The following is an 18,298-nucleotide window of genomic DNA, read 5'->3' on the forward strand; positions in this document are numbered from 1 at the left end:
TCATGGATGGTATGTGCATTAACTTGGACCGATTTAATACTTTCAAGTTGGCTATAAAACGTAAGCTTTTTGATCTCGAATTTGTATGTATATGTTATACGTGTATGTACATGGTAAGAGCATAAAATATATGTTTAATATATATTGCAAAAATACATATGTATGTGTGTGTACATGGTATGTATTGTGTATATAATTTCTCTCTATAAAGTTTGTATATATTGCATATTAATGTTAATTAGTTTAATGGTTTACATCTGAACACTTAAGAATCCACCGTCCTATTCGGGATTTTACAACTTTAATCCTAATCATATCTGGTTAACGCGTTTTACATAGGTGTGCAACATTTATCTGTGTATAAATGTATTCAAAAACTGCGGCATTGTTCGTTAAAATGGGGTTGGGTTGGGTTTTGTTAAAAATATACATACATATTTAGGATAAAAAAACAATATCATATCGATAATTTAACAGATGAAAGTTAATAGTTTCGTAAAAGTAAACGATTAAAATAAATAAAGGCCAACAAATCCGTAAAATATTGTGTACATGCGATCATAAGGGACCTCTGCGGTAATGTCAAAGCAGTTGTTCGGTGACCAGCACAACGCTCTGCTCCTGCGCAATAGCCGCCAACTCTTTGAGCCACTCATCCAGCAGGACAGCACACAGAGCCACGTCCCGGGTGCGCTCCGTGCCGCTTGTGCTGGCAATAATGCCCATGGAGGCCACCGAATCGAGGGAAGCTGGCTCCGAGTTGAAGCTGCCCGTCTGTGGACCACCATCGAGGCCATGCAATGTGCTCGACGAATGCGTCGTGGTATTGGAGTGGGCGGAGAGAGTTTGCGTCGATCCACCAATGCTGACGTTGCTGTTGCTGCTGTTGTTTCCACTAGCTGGCGTCGCTGAGCCTGCTGCTCGTGCTGCTCCCGATTGCGGGTGCGTGCTCAGGCTGGTCTCACAGGTGCCGGGGCCAGGGTATGCCTGCGCTTGGCCACCAGATCCGGAGTTGTTGTTGTTATTGTTTCCCACCAGCGTTGAGGCAGCTCCTAAAAGACAGCATCAAGATTAGCAACAATTCATGGCGATGTTGAGACCTTTGGTAGGTTAATTCAAACAACAATAACAACCAACAGCAAAATGGGTTTACACAAATGTTTTCATTTCTTTTTTAAACATTTTAAATTTTAGTGGGGGTGGGTGGGTTAGCATTTTACTATGTACAAAGCTCTCTACACAGGCTACGGGAACAGAGCTACAGAATCTAATTTTTAGCAATACTTTATTTTAGTATTTGGATTAGGTTTTGGTTTTAATTAAACTTTAAATACTTTTTATCAAGCGTGAAATATTTACCGGTGAAGAATGCGTAAATTTGTGATAAGCCAGATGAAGCTAAGATTTGTTTTGGTTTTTTGTTTTTTGATTGTTGTACGAGTATCAATAAAAAAAGTAAATAAAAGAAATCAATTAATTATTAACAAACGACGCCAGCGGGCATTTTACAAGATGTTTATGTGTGTTTGTGTGATAAACCAGAGAGAGAGAGTAAGACAGAAAACCCAACATGAGATTCAGCCAAGTGGATTAAAACATTTTTAACTCGTTTTTAAATGCGTTTGCGATACTAAGCGAGCCTTAAATGGTCGCCGTTTACTCTATTTTTTGGTCCAGTGTTTTTAAATGCTTTTGCGATACTTAAGCGAACCTTTAGTGGTCGCCTTGAGCTCGCCAAAGTTTCATTTTACTTTCATTTTTTTGCTCCTGTTTTTAAATGCGTTTGCGATACTTTAGCGAGACTTTAGTGGTCGCCGTTTACTCTCGTTTTTTGGTCCACTATGTGGGCTCATGCAGTGCTTTAATGTGTATGTGTGTGTGTGTGAATCTGATTTTGTGATTATTACGACCCGAAACCAAGTTTCTTCCAACATCCAACGCAGCAGATTTGTATAGTATTTTTTGTATAGTTGGTGAGTTCTTGTTTTCATTGAAAAGACAAATTGTGCAGAAATTACGCAGAAAACTCAGCCTGGCTGACTACTCACCGGCAGAGGGAGGGGGATTTGGTGTGGATCTTCTGCTGAACATGCTGCTAATGGATTTGCTGATGCTCTTCCGTTTGTTATCACTCCGCTTGAACGGATCGTAGGCGCTGCTTGGTGTGGCCTGCACAGGTGTGGCTGCCGACAGTGTCGCATAGGCGGAACGTTGTTGGCCTTGCTGCTGCTGTTGCTGCAGGGAAGGCGTCGCTTGTGGCTGCTGCTGATGATGATGATGATGCAGGGGAGAGTTCTCGTTACCCTTGCGGGCATTCACCAGACGAAATTCGCGATCAATCAGCGACGAGCGTGCCACATCGATTATCTCCAGCGAATCCTCGGTCACTGGCAGCTCGGCATCGATCTGTTGCTTCAAAATGCGCAACACCTGATGGAACGAGGGCGTGTCCGAGGTGATGGCTATGTCAGAACGCAGCAGCAGCGAGTGTATCAGCGGCAGCGGGTACCAGGCCAGGCGTGTAATCAGCCCAGTCAGGTGTAAATTCACATACAAAGAGTTGCTGGTAAAGGTTTGCAGTTTTCCCCAAATGGCATTGAGAAAGGGACCTGCAAATGCATCGAAAATATTAATTTATATTTGTGAGTGTCATTCCTCTCCATGCTTACCTAAGCTTACGGTGCCCTGCGCAAACAAATCCTCTGAGAAATCCAAATCTGTAAGCAGCAGCTCGTTGCGATTGTTGTGCGAGATACGCCAAGATTCTGCCCGTCGTCCGCTGCTGATGCTGCTGCTATTGTGCTCAAGATCCGCCTCGCTGGCTGTAGTCGCTGTTGTTGTCGTAGTGAGGTCAGTGGCATCGCTCTCCTCATCGGCAGGCCGCCACTTGAATGATTCATAGCCACTGGACTCGCCAATCGACTGCAGGCTGTCCAGCTGTTTCTCCCCCGCCGATTCACTGGCTATGGCGGGTGGGCCACCGCCAAACTCGCTGAAGAACTGCCTGACCAGCTCCAGGGCATGCGCATGGACACGTGCCTGTCCGTGGCGAGGCCATTTCTGATACCGATAGCTGTTCGCCCACTTTAGACAATCCCGCTGGCACTGGGCTATGCGCCAGTGCGCCTCGAACAGATACGCCTGCAGGTTGGCATACAAACTGTCGCCGGTGTGGAGGCCATAGTAGTTCCAGTTGGCTCCAATTGTCTTGCTCATGGCTGGCGAGGGCAGGCTGGGCCATGCCACTGGCTGCTCAGCAGCTGCCCCAGACAGTGGCTGCGGCTCGTGGAAACTCTTCGGCCTGGCCAGGTCCCGGGCACGCTTCAAGACGTCCGGTGAGAGTTCCAGAAAGAAATCACTGCTATTCAGATACGGATCGATCTTGTTGATCTTGTGACGATGCGAGATAGGAACATGCTTGCCCGGCAGCATGAATTTGAGCAAAAGTTCCAGCATGAGATCCTCGCAGTGGAGGCCCAGCAGCGTATCAAACAAGGCCATCGTCACCATACAAAGATTGGCATCTGGGGAGTTGAGGCGCTCGACCAACGAATCAAGTATACGTTCGCCATCGAACTTCTCCGTGTCCAGCAGGAATTTGACAAAGGCACGCAGCAGACCGGGCTCCGTGATGGAGCGCAGTATTAGATCCAGATACGACATGGCTGAGATTTGTGAGTCGATGTTCGTCTGAAAATGTTTGCCCTTCAGTGTCTGCGAAAAGGGGAGCGCAAAAAGTTGTTTCGAGATTTCGAGGTGTGTGTTTGTTTGTGGGTGTGTGTTTAGGGTAAGGCACAACAAAAAAAAAAAAGAAAGGAAGAAAACACACAGAGGAAACTGCAATATCAAGCAGCATTCATTCGTCTTGGACAGAACAGAACGAAGAGCACATGAAAAAGCGTTGAAATGTAAGGAGAAAAACAGAACAGAGAACAGAGGACACAAAATGATACGCTTGCAACCAACACCACAGAAATGCATCGAAGACAAGTTTTGCACGTAAATAGAGACAAGAGGCGTGACGAGACTCACTTGTAGAACGGCTGGCCCCAGCACGGGCACAATGAATCCCTGGTACATGAAGTCCAGCAGCTGTTGCTTGATCATCTCGTGGGCCACCTGTACCACAGCATTGCAGAATTCGAGGGCATTCATGAACAATGTGAGCTCTGGTATCTCCGTCACATCATCCGGCGTTATGCGATGCCAATCGATTGAACTGATCTCAATGCTGTTGGGCAGCCGGGAATAGAGACCGCCCAGTCCGGTCACCAGCAGCGGGCAGATGGATGAGTATTGTGCTATGTAGGTGCCAATATTAGAGTTCTTCTGTGAGAGCGCCATGCAAAGGAGCAGAGCATCGCGTGCCTGATGGCCGAGACTACCCTCTCGATGCACATAAGGGATGAGCAGCGAGAAAATGATGAAACTGAAAGAAGTTAAATGTGAATTACTGAAAGTACAACAATGCTTTTGCTCTGCTACTCACTTGGTGGTGGTGCCACTTTTGGGGGGCGGCACATTGCCATTTTGTATTTGTTCCTGTACTTGCGTCTGCGCGGAAAAGAAGAACAGATCCAGCAGATGGACATTCTGCATCAGTACTACGCACAGCTGGTTCAGCAAGATGACCAGTCGCTTCTCCAGATCGGGCGGAAAGATCTCACCCTGACTGGAGGCCAGTATCTTGAGCAGTGGCCTCAGGAAGGGCTCGTGGCAGAGCAGCTGATGCCGCGAATGACTGACGAGCAGCTCGTACAGCTTCAGCTGCTCCAGTCTCACCGCATTCGCGTAGCGGCCCGTTGTGCAGGCCCACTCGTACAGCTTGTCCAACAGATTCTCGCTGAGCAGGTACTCCAGACAGGGGGCTGCGGGCGCACTCGCGTCCGTCGAGGGTAAAGACACTTTGTTGCAATGATGCAGCTCCACCAGCAGCAGCGTGACCATATAGTCCAGATGCGAAACCACTCCCAGTACATCGTCATGGCTGGGCGGCGCATAGTGCTGGATAATGTCGTAGGCCTGCTGCCAGTGCTTGCAGAAGCTGTCGTAGCAGGCGCGCGGATCACAGTCGGTGGCTGCATCGATGGGCCTCTGTCGCAGGCTGCCCGCGGATGAGTGGCCCGTTGAGACACCGCCACCGCCCCCGTTGCCACTCTGACGCAGCGGACTAGACCGCAGCCAGCTCATTTTGGTTAATTCCGCAGCACAGAGATTGTTGGTTTGGTTTCTTTTGCTGATAACTCGCTCTTCTGTCTGTGTGTGTGCGCGCTTCAATTTGGCATGTGTTTGTAAGAATATTATCGCAGTTTTTGTGCTTATGTCCGATAGGCTATGCTATGTTTGTGTGTGTGAGTATTCTCGTAAATAATTAAAAGCTGAAAACATACATAAAGTTAACGAAAATTCGCTTCATCAATGCCGTGACGTGCATCGCCACACCAACAGAAGCAACAACAAGTGCACGCCTATGACATAGTTATGATACGAATGTGTGTGTACATTTGTATGTATGTATGTATGTATTTGAGAGGCAGTCCCCATATTGTTGTTAGTGCTGTGCTGCTGCGCTGCTCACTCACCTGATGAATTGGTATTTGTTCGTTGCTGGCGTCGTCGTCGTCGTCGTCGTCGTCGTCATCGTCTTGGTTGCTGCCTTCTGCTCATCGTCTTGCTGTTTCTTTTTTGCATTGCTCCATTTTCTGCGCGTTACTACAACACGACTGGCAAGTCGATGTTTTTAAAACTAATGTTTAAAATAAAATAAAATTAATTTTCCGTGTTCAGTGGTGCAGTGTGACCGCAGATTTGTCGATAAAATATACCGTCTGACTCTTAAAAATAGATACCAAATATATATTTTTTAAATATACCATAAATCTATGGTAAATAATAAATATTATTCTTCGATTTTGATATTCTGATTAATTTGACGAGCTAGTTAGGACTCCCAGTACTCACAGTATAATTTTATTCGATTCATCAATCAATTCTTCATGAGATTGGCCAGTTTTCATGACTTCGTTTTATGGGATTGCCTATAAAATAAGGTTCAAGTGAAATAGGTCAGCCAAAGTAAGCATAAAACGTAACGTACAGTGGCTGACAGCATAAATGAACCAAAATTATTTTCAAACTTAAACTTTCTTTATTTGGGTTTCACCAGACACATGTATTATTTCAGAGCCAATTTCAAACTTGAACCATTTTGACGTTTTTTAACCCATCTAGACCAATTACTGTATACTGGCCAAATACAATTTACATGGAAATGTAAATAAAAATACCTTGCCATGGCTCGATAGCTATCGATGATTTTGTGTGTGTGCATCGATACTCTCAAAACTTTCGAAGGCAAATTCGCGAATTATGATATGATTTTCTTGAGTTATTTATTAAAGATATTAGTTAGACATACACTTTCTTTATCATAAAATGTTACAAAGGTCAATTTTATAAACACAATATTACAAAAATAACAAAGAGTACTTCTGTCGCTCATCAGGTAAATAGTTGATAAATGTTGATTTATAAAGCTCGAAAAAATGTTTCATTTTCCCAGCAGATAGTATGTTACTTCGGATGATAAAAGGACGTTTTACTTAGAGATAAATACCATCAACCAAGTGAATCGTTGCACATACAATTTCACTAACAACAAAACAATATCTATGTAAATCAATTGATTCTAAATATTTCTAATATAATTGTGTGTGTGTGTTTTACATCGGCAACAGCGACTGACTGGCACTACTGCCATCAAAGGAGCCGGGCCTCTCGATGGTCATGGATTGCTGCGGCACCTGGCTGTCGGTGCTAATCCCCAGGCTGGCATAGATTTCCTTCATCACAAACAGTATGGTGTCCTCAGAGCCCCTGTGTTAAAGAAATTAATGATTAAATGATGCTGCAAAGATTGCTGAAGAGTGTAAGACACGTACCAGTAGCAGACATGACTGCTCAGGGCAAAGATGTACTCATTGATAAACTCCAGCGGTGCCTCCTGCAGCACATAGTCAACGCGCTTCGAATCGTTCAGCTTGCCCAGCGGAAAGTCCAGTTCTATGAACTCGGGATCTGAGGCCGTTGTCGAGTTGGAATCGGTGCGATTTCGTGTTTTTGTAGATGTGCTGGCCACAGAACTTTCATCTGCATCCTCGATTTGTTTCTGGAACAACGTGGACGAAGACGAGACCTGCTTTGCAAGCGTCTCTTCCGCCTCTTTCTTAACTTTTGTCACAGTAGCCAAAAAGTTCACGCTGTCCAGCGTGGTCTTGAATGTGTCCATGAATCGCTGCTTGATATCTGCACCCACACGCGTCATGGTCTCCCTCAGCTCCAGGTGCATGCGCTTGCGCCCCTTGTGATGGGGTATGAGCACAGGACGAATTCCATTCATATCCGCATTGACGAGCGCCTCAATGCGATAGGCCACCGGATCGAAGGGATGGAATATGTTGTAGAAACCCGGACATGTGGGCAGATGAAAGTCGAGGCCAAGCTGATCGATGCCCCGAATGGTCACAAACATGCCAATGGGCGAGCCCAAGGCAAAGAACTTCTTCGGATGGAAGATGAGCTGTGTGTAGTTGATGACCGGCTGCCCGGTGCCAGCCGGACCCATGGTGTAGCTGACCTGCTTGGGCAGCAGATCGCTGGATGGCAGTTGCACCTTCTTGTAGCTGTCCTCTGGCTTATGCGGCAGCTGATCGGGATTCTCCTGCAACAAAGAGTAAGTTAATTAAGGTATAAATTGAATCTAATGTGGGGTTTACCTTATTTTCCTCTTCGCTCTCTTTGAGTGGCTCCTGATGGCACAGCAAATCGAAGAGGATCAATGAGCCGAGACTGTGACCAGCCAATGAGACACCGCCATTGAATTCGGGATGCCTGAATCTGTACTTCAGATAGACCTCATTGAGGGCATCCGCCACCGTGTTCATAATCTTCTGGCAGTACTTGGGACTGGTGTAGAAGAGTACGTCCAGCAGCGTGTCGTTGGTGAAGTTACGCAGCCTGGGAATCGACTCTAGGGTAATGGATTTCAGCTTCTCATCAATGCCCTCCTCCTCAGAGTGTAGATGGCCATGCCAGGAGATGGGCAAGACTTCCACGCGACCCACCAGACCCATATCTGTGGAGTTTTTGTAGTGCGACTGCACCAGTTGCTGGGCAATGTTCCTGAAGTCATCGACTGTCAAGGAATTCAAAGGGTTAGCGAGGTATTCTTTGAGCTATAAAATATATTTGTTGACCTACCAACTTCCTCCACTGAGCGCATTTTCAGATCACAAGCCGAACCAATGCCATGGACCATAAACAATAAATGATCCACGCGCTGCGACTCGCCCTGCTCGATAGTGAAGTCATCCAGATCCCGCTTGACCACACGCGGACGCATGGAGCTCTGTGCACTGGCGCCCCACGAGTCCGAGTTGGGTTGCGGCAGGAAGTGAACGATGACCGTGGGTCCATGGAAGACCACCTGCTCACCATTGGCCAGCATGATCTTCTGATGCCATTCGCCAGTATCTGCCGAACGTTTGTACTCCGATTCCAGCAGTGCGGCAGTGTCCTCGGAATAGGGCACATACTTGGAGTCCACGCCCTTGTAGAACCACGAGCAGCGACGCACCTCAATGCCCTTGCCCTCCCAATAGACGGGGGTCTTGGTGCGCTCCTTGATGTTGACATCATAGCGGCCACCCTCGACGGGTATAATCAATGTGGAATCTTCTGCAAGGGCAAAGCGATTTATTTATAGAAATTATTGAGGATAACCTTTTTGAGGGCCTACCATTATGGAGACTCGTTTCAAGCAGCGCCGAATCGTAGTGACTGAATGGTGTCCAAATGAACTTCGTGTCCACTCTGCGCTTGTAGAACCAATGGGCCACAACAGGCGTATAAACCTGCAAAGGAAAGGCGTTGATTAAATCAATTTCGTTCCTTCTTTTTGCTTCCTCCAAAACTTACAATAGAAACTGTTGGCGTGGCTGCCTTGTCGCTTGTCGTGGCGTTTGCGTTGGCCATTCTGAGCTCCTTTAGGATCTCCTCCGGCAACTCGGCTTGATGCAACTGCAGTAGATCCTCGCCCGTTTGACGCTCGATTGTTGAGTTGCTTGCTGGAGCTGGAGCTGCTGCAGCTGCAGCTGCTGATGTCAGTGTGGAAAACTCTGAGCAGGCAGAGGATGACGGCGGCTCCACCAAATTGGAAATGGGTGTCTGAGAGCGTGCCTGCAGCTGCTTGACGGGCAATCCGCTGTGCACAATATCGTATTTGAGTTCGCCCGGTGCCGCTGGCTGGTCCTGCAGTGGCGGATTGTTGAAGAAGTTCTGTATGCGCTGATCCTCGTTGGCGTTTGTCGCTGCCTGTGGCTGTGGCACTTGATCAAAGAAATGCGAGGGATCGCTGTTCGTTTGGGGCGCTGCAAGTGGCGTCGCTGCTGCTGTTTCTGTGGCCCCAAAATAACCCGAAAATGAATTCACAATTGAATTTTGTTGTTGGGTATTCTCGTTCGAATTTCCAATGGAGTTCTGGCCTGGCGCCTGCTGTGTTTGGCTTAGCAATTGCTCAAAGCCGAGTCCTGCTGGCCCGTTACTAGCTTCTGCTGCTGCTGCTGGTGGCTCCTGTGCCAATGGAGGCGGTGCAATGCCCCGCTGTGTTGGCAGTTCCGGAAATATCTGACTGCCAGGCGTGGCAAAGAAGTTGAAATCCTCTGGCGCGGCTGTTGCTGGCTGCGAAAAGAAACTCTGTAGCGGCGATGGTGCAAGCGGTGGGTGGGCTAGGGCCTCGGTAACTCCTCCCGCAAATTCTGCTGGCGGTGCGGCGGTATCCACCTGTGAATCTGCCTGTGCCTCTGCTGGCTGTGGCGCAAAAATCCTATGGGCGGTGGCAGTAAATCTTGTGCTGTCGCTGGTGTCTGCAGCACTTGGGAGGTTGTTGTCAGCGTCTGTGCAAATGGGAGACTTGCTGGAGCTTCTGCAGATCCAAAGAAATCGTTTGCCTCTGTGGTGGATGCTTTAACAGCTTCGAAGAATGGTGCACTCGGTTGATGTTCCGCAAAGAGAGCGTCAGATGATGCGTTACTGGCCTCTGGTGGATAGAGCGGCACAGCCTGACTCTGATCTGTGGCTGCTGCTGGCACGGGCACAAATAATGGCGCTTCAGCAGCGGGTCTGTCCTCTGCCACTGGTGTAGCTTTCGGTGAATACAAGGCAGGAGCCTCAACTGCTGCTGGAACAAACAGCGGAGTCTCTTGGGCTGCCGGCACAAACAGTGGAGTCTCTTGGGCTGCTGGCTGTGGCGCAAAGAAAGATATTCCTTGCGTTTCAATTGGTTTTATTTCCTCAGCAATGGATGTCGCAGGCGCTGCTGCTGTTTCCTGAACGGTTTGCGGCGTGAACAGACCAATGTCCGAAGACGGAGCGCCTTCAAAGAAGGATATTCCTTGGCTGGCAGGTGTTGCCTGGATGGGCACTGGAGTTTCCTCCTGTTTGGGCTCTACAACCGCTTGTGGAATGAAGAATGGCGCTGCCTTGGGTGCTGGCTGTGGCGCAAAGAAGGTAGCTCCTTGATTGGTCGCTGCAAAGGCAACTGGGGCAGCCGGTCCTTGATCAATCGCTTGAGGGGGAGCTGCAAATAGTGCAACTCCAGTGTTAGCTTCGTTCTCCTGCTGAGCAGCTGGTGGATTGGGAGCTACTGGAGTGAATACTCCGGCAGTGCCGCCTGCGCCAAATGGATTGAATATGGCACCAGCTGGAGCTGCTGCTGTGGCGCCGAAGGGCGTGCCGTATGCTGCCGATGTGGCGGTTTCCTGTGCACTCAATGGGCTCTTGTAGAGACGCGTGCCCTTCTGCAGGCGATACGATGCCTGTCCAGCGGCCGGTGGTGGTGCAGCGAGAGTTGCAGGTGGTGGTCCAGCGACACTTGCAGGTGGTCCTGCAGGTGGAGCTGCTGCTGCTAAAGGTGGTCCAGCCACTGGGCTTGGATATGATGGTGTTCCTGCTGCTGCGGGTGCAAAGAATCCTCCTGCTAATGGAGGAGGAACGGCTGTTGGTGGGGCAACAGATGGAGCAACAGTTGGCACTGCTGCTGGGGCAAAAGTTTGAACCGCTGTTGGGGCCACACTTGGCACTGCTGCTGGTGTAAGGAATCCTCCAGCTGATGAGGTGTTTGGTGTTGGATTTGGGGCAAACAAACCGCCAATTGGTGGCGGAGCTGCTGCTGTGGATTGTGTCAAAGTTGGCACTGCTCCTGGTGGTGCAGTAAAACCTCCTCCAAGTGTGGTGGTTGGAGGAAAAGCTGCTGTTGGTGTTGCTTCAGCAATGGGATTGATCTCAATGGGCGCCGGACCAGGCGTAAAGAAACCTCCAACTGTGGGCGCAACTGTTGCTGCTGCTGGTGTAAAGAATCCTCCGATTGGTGGTGCCGCCGAGTTGGGATTGATGTCAATTGCTGGCGGATTGGCGGGTGCAAAGAATCCTCCTACGGGAGCAGCAGCTGCTGGCTGTGGAAAGAATCCACCGACTGTTGCTGAGTCTGGCACAAAGTAGCCTCCCGCTGGTGCTGCTGGTGCCCCAAAATAGTTGCTTGAATTTGCTGGAGGAGCAACTGTGTTGATGTCAAAGTAAGCGCCGCTAGTTGTTGGTGGAGGATTGCTGGCGGGCTGCTCGCTGCTTCTGCCTGTGGCGGACTGTACAAGTCCAGAGATATTTTGCAGCACGCCAGTGGGCACAAGATTGGTCAGAGAAAAGAGTCCACCTCCGGACTTGCGCTCCTCTGTGGGAGGCACTACTGGGGCTGGTGCTGATATCTCAAAGGGAGCTGCAGCTGGTGCTGGTGCTGGATATGGTGGCGTCTGGAAGGGCAGACCTGTCTGTGGCGTTGATGTAGCCTGTGGACCCAGTGCCGACTGCTCGGTGAAGCCCGGAATGGGTGCGTAAATCTTCTTTCTGGCTGTGAGCCGATAAGTGTTCGGATTGCCCGCTGCTGTGGGTGGTGCACTGCCGATGCCTACACTCGCTGCTGGCACCTCAGTGGGCGCATAGAACTTGGGCGGCTGTGGGGCAGCAACAATCTCATCCACTGCCGTGGGTGGTGCCGCGTAGAACGGTGGTGGCGGTGCAGCAGCTACTGGCGGTGGAGCGTAGTGTGACGCCTGCTGTATGTACGTGGGTTGTATGTCCAATTTAGGCTCCTCCGATTCCTTGGTGCCCGCGTAGATTCGCTTGGAGAATGTGGAAAAGACATTGGAGGCCACTGCGGGCAATGCTGTGAAGGATGAGGCTGCCTGACTCAACAATGAATCGTTTCCCAGACCGGGCGGTGGTTCCAGCAAGGGATTGGCATTACCATCGCCAGTGCCACGCAGATACGCTGTCGATGATGCACCACTGACACCACTCGAGTCCTCGCTGCTCGTATTCAAGTTGATCTCATCGAGGGCTTCGCTGTCATCAATGCCCGATGGTTGGCCCACAGTAACCAATGTTTTTGGCTCTGAAAAGAGAAAGATTTCGTTTAGATTGGTGGGTGGTTGGCGCTCATGCTCGTTCTCTGACGATCCAACAACAAAATATCAGCTGTAATAAATGCAAATTCAAATCGACTCGAAGCGGACAAACACAATTAACACAAACGGCACACCGGCCAAACTGATTCCAAACTGGTTTACGCCTCGGACTTGGACTCGGACTTGGAGACTCGCTGCTTGGACTAGGCCAGCAGCAGTAGCTAGCAGCAAGCCAGCCAGCAGCAACCACAAAGTCAAGTCAGCATCATTATCATTAGGCCTGGCCCCCCCAACCATAAATTAATTTTTTTTTTTTTAATCTTTCTGCTGGAATACTCTGCCGCAATATGGAGGCTTACAATCATTTTTAACGTTTGGTGTGGTTTAGAAATAAAGCTAAAGATCAAGTTTAAATCATATGGAAGTAGAGTCCATAATCCCATCAAACAGATAAGCAGGTAACAAACAGCGCAAATTTATAGTAAATATTTCAATTAAAACTTTTCTTTCATTCACCAAAAGTCTTCATGTTTTGCTCGTTCGTATTTAACGCAGTTTTAGCTCCTTTGATTTGCTTTAATTTAATTTTTATGGTTCAACAATCACAAGTTGAATTCACATTTTAGCCGCCTCATAAAAAGCCAAAACTTGACATTAGCCAAAAGAAAAATTCAATCAGACGGCAGGGCGGGCAGCGCATAAATGTCATGGCATTTGATGCTTGGCTCTGGCAAAATGTTTTCTGGAATCAAAGTACATAAATAGCTGCTGGAAAATGCAGGCCCCAGACGTGTCATTTCGACAGCGAATACGTCAAAGAATTCACCTCGATCTTGAAACGTGATTGGGCCTGAAGTAAATATTGGTTTTCACACCTTCAATGTGCAATGGTGCCTTGTGGAATGCAACTATTTTTAAGAACTGCATTTTGTACATATTTAAGCGCATGTTTGGAATTTTTGTGGTCGCAGCTGCATAACCAGCTCTCAGACCAAAAGCTAGAGGCCAAAGCACGAGAGAGAGGGAGAGATATTGAGATGCCAAGGAAAGTGCAGAGAGTCGCTGATAAGTAATAAGTTATTTGTAGATAGAGCAGGTCCGAGCAAAGCAGATGCGTCCGGAATAGTCACGGACATTTGCATATCAGAGTTTATATATTAATCACCTACAGGGGAATATTATAATGTTTTAATATTGCATCCCATAAATATGCAGTTTATTGTTGGCATTTATCTTCTTGATGTAAGAAGACATATGATTAAAAAGAAATATATTAAAATATAATCACAGGGGAAAATTAATTTAAAGGGGAAACCCAAGCTCCTGCGAGGGGTTCCGAGGGTTAAGTTAGCTGTCATCCCACAGATTTTCCCCTTAATTTGCATACAAATTATGCCATATATATGTACATTTAATTGTATTTTTATTTGTTGTTCTTGAAGTCTTACAAACTGTGTTCATTACGTTCCGGGTTTTCCGCACTTTCGATTTCGGGGCACCACCAAAAGGTTCAAATATTGCCTTAGCCTTCACTTGTGGACAACAATTAGTCACTTAAGATAAGATAATGCCTCATTAGAGACAGGCCTACAGCGAAACTTAAACGTTTTGTGATGATTAATCTGCGATTATTGAAAGAAAATCTACTTTGAACTTTACTGGCAACTGTTTTGAAGACTTTTAAATGTTCTAAGGGAGAGATATTTATTTGACTCTGTTCAAACCCATTTTAATTGATCAACAAATCAAGAAAAACTTAAATATTTAACAGCCTAGCCTAACTTTTTTACTACACAGCTTAATATTTTTGCTGCTTTTTGCTGGTTCTGTAGGCTGTCACTTTTTTAAGGGGTCATCCATTTGGTAACGTCTATGCAAAGATTTGCTCTGGCAACTACTCTGGAGGTGGGGCTTCGACTTTGACTTGGGAAAACATTGAACGGCAACAACAACAACAACCACACATAATTCCAGTTTGTTCTAAGTTTTAGTGGGGTTTTTATTTAGTGTTTTTGCTGTGTTTTGTTGTAATGTCAATGACGCATTACGACAAATGTGTTAAAATAAATAAAGAGCGACAGACGCCTGTCTAACCGCAAAAAATGTGGAAATAAAGTAGAACAACCTTTTTTTTCAAACATAAAACACACAACAACAAAAAAACGTGGAAGAATTCTTTATGTTTGAATGCTGAACATGACATCATAACGAGGCACCGAAGAAGCAGCAGAAGATGGTGATGATGAAGAGGCAGCCAGCCGGCTGCTGCTCGAACTCCAACTCCAACTCGAGACCAAGTGCCTGCCAGTGCCAGTGCCACATAATGGCACTCAAATAAAACAATTAAGGCCCACATAAGCACGTCAAAGCCTGAAGATGAAATCATTTGCAGGATACACAACAGAGAGAAGAGACAATGCCTCTCTCCATACAGATTGCCATCCATTTTTTTTTTTTCAGGGGGCTGGCTTTAAACGAACGAGCAAAAGGCTCGTGCAGGTCGCATGCCAAAAATTGTGAGCATCCAAAAAAGAAGAAAACGCCAAGCAACAAGCGAAATTGTTGGCATTGAACCCTCGGGCACAACAGAGACAACAAGAAAAAAACAGCAAGAAAAGCAAAACCAAAGCAGACCAAAATTAAATCAAAATAAATCTCAATAAAAATTCGTGCTTTTTTGGACCCACCGATCCGACCCCTGAAAAGTCTGAAGAGCAGCTGCTCGAGACGGCATGTCTGCCGGTGTGCCAGCGGCTAAATATTATAAATAAAATGTGTGCACATCTTAAGATACCCTTGCCGAAAGGGTGCTACAGAAACGCGAGGAATGCGCCAGAAGGCGGACATTAGAGTGAAGTATTTGGGATATTTTTTTGGAGATTTATTCAGAGAGCAAAATGTAGAAAGACAAGAATACTTTTTCCACAGATGATCAAGTATTTTTATTGGTTTTTGTATGCATTTTCACCATACAGTTTCCCATCTAAATAATTGAATGATCTTCTTCTGAATTTCCAAAGAATTTGAAAGAATTTCCTGGACAATAACCTTCTTTGGGCACAGAAAACACACAAGTGTCCTTTGCGCTCCTTTCTTCATGCCCATCGCAAAATCGCACTACCCTTCAGAAATTCCTGCGGATCAATCTCTCATTCCAGAACAGGACAAACAAAAGACTTAGGCAACGAACGCAGGTAGCCGCGAGTTCAGCTGAAAAATGTATGACCCGAAAAGTGATCCATGCATATTTTCGTAGGTATTTTTTTTCGGGGTTTTTCCCCTCACCCTACATTTATGTTAATTATGTCAAAACACCCACTGCCGCCGGCACACCCACAGTCCTAGTCTCTTAGTCGTATACCACGTGACACATCTGCGGTAATCTCTCGCCTCGCTTCCTTCTGGATGCGATTCCATTGATATTATCTTATCGATTTGAGCGACATTATGGGGAGTGCCCTGTCGCCTGTGTTTGAACTACAACGAGGCACTCGTATCTAGCCTGCCATTTGCAACCAATTGTTCAATATTTAAACAATTTATGAGCCAGCCACACAAAGCCGACCACAAATTTCCAAAAGTACAAAAAGGTCAGTAATTAGTGGAGTTTTTTTAGTTGTGTCTCAATCGCGAAACGATCTGGAGCTGTCAAAAACAACACAGAACAGTGTGCGTCGTCTAGTGTGAAGTGTAGGAGTAAAACAAAAGGATAAGAAAAGTTCACGGATCAAAAACCATTCAAAGGATTACGAGTACTTTTGTGTAGGTCGTTGCTTAAGCAAATTAAAGGTTAATAATCGTGTTTATAATGGAAAAGTTCGAGATTATTCATTTAGAAGTTACAGAAATTAATTAGAGATTAATTTTGTGTATCTTTGAAGAGAGTTTTCCAAGTTTATTACAGCTTTTAACTGTTTGAATCTATTAGTAACTATAGCCCAATAACCCAAGCCAAACCACGACTTCCCTTTGAATTTCTATCCATTAAAATAATAATATTTTCCCCTACCTAAATCAAACGTAAAATATCAAATGCTATCCCACAAAATTGACCAAAAAAAACCAAAGCTAGGCACCGCCTTGCACCAGTTCTTCTATTTGCGGCTCGTTTTGGCTCGGCTCGTCTGTTTGTCACATTTGAAAACAAGTTGGTTACTTTTAATTAACACTTTTCTGGTGTGCGGCGGGTACGGGGACACTCACATCGTACACATGTGTTTATATATTCATCAATAAATTTGAACCAGCCTCCAAGTGGCCGAAAATCGAAGCCAGAGGCAGAGCCAGCAGCAAATGGAAACGATAATCAAGACTCAAAACGATGCAAAACGATTGCCAAATATTTAATTTGGTTTATTGAAAGGGTTTTCCTGTGTGCCAGAAAGTTGTTAATTGCAACACACAAGAAACCAGCAACAACAAACGCTGCGACGAGTAATACAACTGCAAAAACTAAAAAAAAAATCAAGCAAGCAACAAAACAAAATTGATTGCATAATTATTAACGAAAGCATGGCAAAAAAAAATTCAGGAGAGAAAAAAGTTAAACGCAAAGTGAAAATTGCGTGAGCTGCATAAATTCTCAATGCAATAAATTTGTTTTCAATTTTTAAGGTATGGTGGGGAGGGAAGGAGAGTGTGTGCCGTAATTGAATGTCTCTCGACAATTTCCATATCCTGGACATTTTTATAATTATTCAATATTCAAAATAAGCCAAAGCAGTTTTAATTAGCTTCTGCAGAGATCTAAAGGTTGCTAAATAAGTTCTTAGTTGGCAGAATCCCTTCGTAACTTGCGATTTAATTCATCATTTATCATAGATCTTCCTTGGTCCACACGTGCAGAACTTAGAGTTTCACTTGGTATTAGCGCAGATAAGTTAGAAAATCAATCTTAAATGTAGGTATAAATATCTATGTACGTTTCCGAGCCCTCAGATCGTATTTAAGATCCTAAAAATACTGTCTAAAAATATGCCCTGTTTAAATGAAATTTATAGTAATATATTCTGCATCATATATCATTCTTTCTTAAGGATTTCATTAATATTAAATTATATTTAAGAAGGATTACAGCCTGCTGTACAATTCAAGGTATGTCGATGGCGAGCACCACGGTATTTTAAACGGAAAAAAAGCTATGCAGAAGATCGACTATCACTCAAGCAAATTGTACTCCAAGTGTAGTCTGAAAATGACGCTAAAAGTGTGTTTGTGGCGCACCATTATTCATAGCCAAATGATTTAGTTGCATTTAAATTGTTTGCTTTCAAGTGCAGCATTGAAGTGGAAGTGACAAATGCCCTCCAACAAACAACACACATTTTTCCAAAGAATTCTTAACGTATAAATAGGTAAAAAGAAAGAAAAGAAGGCAGGCAGGCAGTCAGGCCCTTCCATTACTCACCCGAAAGCCAACGAAAGACTTGCGAGTGGGAACGGGAACCATCAATAACATTTCCGCGTATATTATTTAAATATGCCCACTATATGTGCACGTTTGTATTTATTATGATTTTATTGCTGCCGAACCGGAGTTGTCATATTAAATTCATTTCACGCTCCATTTTAATACGCCACAGAGCCACACAGAGTCAGAGTCGGGTAGTCGAACTTCCTATACAAGTTCACAGTTTTATTATATATTTTTTTTTGTTGGTCAACGTCTGTGCATGAATTTTGATGATCCCCGAAACGACCAGTATTTATATTCACTTTGCATGCGCTACTCAGCGAGCGATTCAGCAAAAAAAGAATTAAATAAATAAAAACCCAACACCCGG

The 18,298-nt window shown here is 45.7% G+C and overlaps 2 protein-coding genes across 6 annotated transcripts in view; both read right to left on the reverse strand.

Annotated features, from left to right (window-relative positions):
* Positions 1-12,409, reverse strand: LOC117901547 (UPF0518 protein GA25918). 5 transcript variants are annotated; one of them, XM_034812341.1, is made up of 8 exons: positions 12,395-12,409; positions 5,583-5,723; positions 4,490-5,378; positions 4,033-4,429; positions 2,670-3,714; positions 2,049-2,609; positions 1,360-1,398; positions 1-1,052 (listed from the first exon to the last, which is right to left on the reverse strand). In XM_034812341.1, exons 3-8 carry the CDS (start codon positions 5,188-5,190, stop codon positions 583-585), a joined length of 3,213 nt encoding a protein of 1,070 aa, XP_034668232.1. In that variant the 5' UTR covers positions 5,191-5,378; positions 5,583-5,723; positions 12,395-12,409; the 3' UTR covers positions 1-582. The 5 variants fall into 5 exon arrangements, with proteins under 5 accessions (XP_034668232.1, XP_034668233.1, XP_034668231.1 ...); XM_034812342.1 differs by lacking the exon at positions 12,395-12,409 and having other exon boundaries at positions 2,670-3,690; positions 5,583-5,808; XM_034812340.1 differs by lacking the exon at positions 12,395-12,409 and having other exon boundaries at positions 5,583-5,808.
* The window catches only part of LOC117901553 (nascent polypeptide-associated complex subunit alpha, muscle-specific form), a 24,002-nt gene continuing 12,077 nt past the window's right edge, over positions 6,374-18,298 (reverse strand). The window contains 7 exon segments of the mRNA XM_034812350.1: positions 6,374-6,876; positions 6,942-7,720; positions 7,776-8,194; positions 8,260-8,736; positions 8,798-8,912; positions 8,977-9,981; positions 9,984-12,502. Of these exon segments, the coding sequence (XP_034668241.1) occupies positions 6,723-6,876; positions 6,942-7,720; positions 7,776-8,194; positions 8,260-8,736; positions 8,798-8,912; positions 8,977-9,981; positions 9,984-12,502 (5,468 nt within the window). The 3' untranslated portion in view covers positions 6,374-6,722.

Source organism: Drosophila subobscura, chromosome U, assembly GCF_008121235.1.
Source record: "Drosophila subobscura isolate 14011-0131.10 chromosome U, UCBerk_Dsub_1.0, whole genome shotgun sequence".
NCBI classification, from domain to species: Eukaryota; Metazoa; Arthropoda; class Insecta; order Diptera; family Drosophilidae; genus Drosophila; species Drosophila subobscura.